This window comes from Charadrius vociferus, unplaced genomic scaffold (assembly GCF_000708025.1).
Source record: "Charadrius vociferus isolate BGI_N301 unplaced genomic scaffold, ASM70802v2 scaffold52, whole genome shotgun sequence".
Classification (NCBI taxonomy): domain Eukaryota; kingdom Metazoa; phylum Chordata; class Aves; order Charadriiformes; family Charadriidae; genus Charadrius; species Charadrius vociferus.
In genome coordinates this window covers 1,316,484-1,320,393 of record NW_009647572.1, presented here as the reverse complement: position 1 = coordinate 1,320,393, position 3,910 = coordinate 1,316,484, and the positions used below count along the sequence as shown (strand labels likewise).

Sequence of the window (3,910 nt, the reverse complement as noted above, 5' to 3'; positions counted from 1 at the left end):
GCGGGGTTTGATATCGCCTCGCAGGTCAGCGCGGGGCGTTTTGGGGCTGAACTCGCTCCCGTCCTACCCAGCTGCCGGGTCGGGGGGTCCCGGGACCGAGCTGCCAGCTCTTGCGGGTAAGGCGAGGTGTGGCTCACGGCCGTGAAGTAATTCAAAGGCGCAACCGGAGTGCCCGTGGCCGGTGTTTGCGGTCCTGCCGAAAATCGGAGAATCATAGAATGGTTTAGTTTGGAAGGGACCTTAAAGATCATCTAATTCCATCCCCCTGCTATAGGCAGGCACACTAGACCAGGTTGCTCAGAGCCCCATCCAGCCTGGCCTTGGACACCTCCAGGGATAGGGCAGCCACAGCTTCCCTGGGCATCCTGTCCCAGTGCCTCGCCGCCCTCTTTAAAAAAGTCAATTTGCAAAGACTACAGCAGTCTGATGTGTTAAGCCTGCACAGCTCCACTTAAAACTGCAATCACGGTAATAGGTAAATAAGCATTACTAGGGGGAAGCCAGGTCATGCACCTTTTTGAATGGGAACAGTGAATGCCTTGCACATTTTTCGGTCAGTCCCATTCTTCATGTGTTAGCAGTTCTGTGAAATTACAGTTTACATGAGAGGAGAGGTCAAGGTCACCTCTCTATTGTCGGTTTTGCTCCTATCACAACAACCGCGGTGATGTAGCCCTAACGTTTTTAGGACTATAGCATCCTTTTCAAGGCAAGCACACAAGATTTGGTGCATGGCAGTGTCCCATGTGCATCTGATAAATGCAGAAGCCATCTTCGTAGATGTGATCTAGTGACCACGAACAGTTTTTAAAAAGTTAAAACCAGATTTTATAGCAAAATAGAAGTTTTACTGTACAAGTGCTTGAAAATGTTTTACTAGAACTGCCCTCATTTTATATGGAAAAAGATAATGAGGCTTAGTTGCTCATTTATGAGATGACAAATGGGTAAAATAAATTCAAAGAAAAAAATGCTATTTATCTAATGGCCCTGTTATTGGAAGGTTCACTGTGCAACATGGTGAGTGCAGTCTGCGCTGCTCCAGAATATCGAGTCTTTAAAATCTTTACCCATGCAGCCTATTTGATGGTTCAAATGGTCTGCTTTTTCAAGTGGTTTTAAGTAATGCCTCACTGATTGAATTATAATTTTCCTGACTTTGTAATTGCCAAGAATGTCCTTGGCAAAACATACATACAATGTATTTCATCCAATTTTGAAATGTATTTTGTAATCAGAATAATAAAAGTTAATATTCATCAGTTCCTCCCATCATAGTTTCAGCTATTCATTTGTTTTCATTGTCTTGCTTTTCTTTCTCCTTTTTTTTTTTTAGTGTTCTTACGTTCTTTTTTCCTTGCCTTTCTTTTCATCCTCCTTATCCCTCAGTCACCCTCATCTTTATACGTTCCATTTGTTTGGCTTTTATTTTCTTCTTTTGTGTGCATTTACTCATTGCAAGCTTCTGTACAAAGTTTAAGCCTTTGGGGTAATTGAGAATGAACTTTTTTTCTGTCTTTTTTTAATCGGGAGATTCCCTTTCTACTTTATATATTTATAAGATAACCCAGCACAATTCTGTAGACTAAAGACTGCTAAAGATTTTTTTTTTTTTTTAAATACTGAAAAAACAGGTTTCTGTATTTTCTTTAATACAGGGCTATGGGTTATGAGTCTTGTTCTTAGTCAGATTTCCCTTGCGGAAAGACCTTATAATCATTTAGGGGATGACGCTTTACACTTTCAAAACAAAGCAAAACTAGAGAAACAGAAATAAGATATATGCTATTGTAAGGATGTTGTAAAAGCAACTATAAGTTAGTTGTTAGGTGTTGTAAAAATTGAGTTGCCTTTAGTTATATACAGGTAGAAACGAATGAGAGCTTTCAGTTTATTATACTGGGAGGTAACAGGGGTTTTGTAGCTGAAGAGCTATCTGCTATGCGCTTCTGAACACCAGTTTGCAGCTGAGTCTACACTGGGGATTCACCCCTTGCTGTAACATGGCCTACCAGTTCTCAGCCTGCGAACAGTTTCTTTTTAAATTGAATTAGTTGGGTTTATGTTTAGAAAAAGAAGTGGTAGCTGGCAAGTGCCAGTGTTTTTTCTTTGTGCGTGTTTTAGCAAATAAATTGCCTTTATAATATGGGAGGTTCTTGTTTCATGCTATTTCTTTCTACATATATAAACAAACCTTGTGGAATACTGTAGAACTGTCTGTAGCGCATGCCCGGTAGAGTCATTTATGTTTATGGTATGCATTGAAAAGTTATGTGTACAGTAATACTGTAAAAGTCAAGTCTGTGCACATGTTTTTTAGATGATACTTCCTAAATTGCCTAAAGGATACCTAATGAAATACGTAATACGTTATGTCAAAGCAATCTGTACTAATAGCTACATAACATTCATTTTGCCTGTGGCTAGTATGAATAATATAAAAATCCCAACAGACTAAGGATCTGTATTGGGTGAAATCTTTGCTACTGCTGGGAGTCTGGGGAAGGGTGGTAATGCAGAATGGTGACAGAGACCCGAGAGCTATTGTGCCGCGAGTGAAGCATCTGCACAGTGATCTCTACGTGACAGATACAATCTGTCACGAGGAAGAGGTGGAAGTGTGGGTGAGTGGGGAAAATGAGGAGTCACAGCTTTGCTGCATGGACTCAGTGGTCCACAAAGATGCAGGCGGGGCTGAGGGTTCCACCGTCCTTCCAACAAGTTCAGTTCATTATTCTTACCTCACATGGACCGCCTGTGGCGTGCAATTAATGAAATTATAGGTTCTGATTATATGCTTTCTCAAACAAAACTGCCACTGAAGCCAAGAGGTATTACGAGTGCGTAAGGAATGCAGGATTGCATATCCTGCCTCTTGGGCTTTATGATGGTGAGTTGGAGTTACATATTAAACTCAGTTTAAGCCTTAATTTTTTCCCTCTGTGTTTACCCTAGTTTTTTAGTCTGGTTTCAGTTTTGCAATATGAAAACAACAAAATCACTATGTTAAGAACATAAGCAGCAGCATTCTTTTAAAAACTAGTACATTTACTATAATTATAACCTGGATTTAAGCCAAAAACTCAGAGATTCTGAGTTTTAAAGCTATCTGATTATGCAGTTATACTGCAATAGACTCAAAACAGTGGGTGCTGCGTGAGGTATATAGTACTGCTCATCCACAAGAAACTGTCAGCCTTAAATGGACACTGGCAGTTGCTATAAAAATAATTTCTGCTGTATATTTTTAACTCTGCAACATTTTTAGGGCATTTAAAAATAGCATTTTTCTATTAATCTTGATTCATCTTTTCCATTCAACAAACACTGATCTTTTTTTTCCTGTGTGAAATCAACATGAGTTTGTAAGTCTTTTTGTTTGTTTGTTTTTGTTTGTTTGTGTAGTACAAGTGAAGAAAAGCTTTGGGAATGGTATTTGTTAATTAACTGAAACTCTGTCATTTTCTATAAGCCATTCCACTTTTTTTTTTAGAACCTTACGGGAATAAGAACTACTATTTTTGTTCTTTTACCATTTGCTGGTGGCAGAGAGTACAATTCAGGATATACATTTGGATTTCCAGAGATGTTATTGCCATAATTACAGCAGTCTGTACATCAGCAACACTTATGTCAGGAGATATTTAGGATACTGTTTGTAAACTAAATAATGCTTCACATCTTGGAAAAGTCACTTGCATTTTTGTGTCTCCCTTAAAAATAGTGTAAGTTTAAGAAATCAGACAGGGTTCTCTAGGCTCTATGCAAGGGCTGTATGCAGAAAGTAACAAAACTGGAATAATTGTGTCGTGACCAAGACGTTTCTGTGCTTTACCAGTTAGAACAAGCGTGAAAGCACTGATGGGGCAAAAAAAGGCAAACTAGGGCAGGAGATCAACAACCACTATAC

The 3,910-nt window shown here is 39.3% G+C and overlaps 1 protein-coding gene across 1 annotated transcript in view; it reads right to left on the bottom strand.

The window, feature by feature from the left end:
- The window catches only part of SLC38A2 (solute carrier family 38, member 2), a 17,649-nt gene extending 15,421 nt beyond the window's left edge, over positions 1-2,228 (bottom strand). Inside the window, exons 1-2 of the mRNA XM_009880877.1 lie at positions 2,195-2,228; positions 68-193 (exon numbers count right to left, since the gene is read on the bottom strand). Coding sequence (XP_009879179.1) covers positions 68-193; positions 2,195-2,228 — 160 coding nt within the window. The remainder of the gene's footprint in view (positions 1-67; positions 194-2,194) is intronic.
- Positions 2,229-3,910: the final 1,682 nt, after the last annotated feature.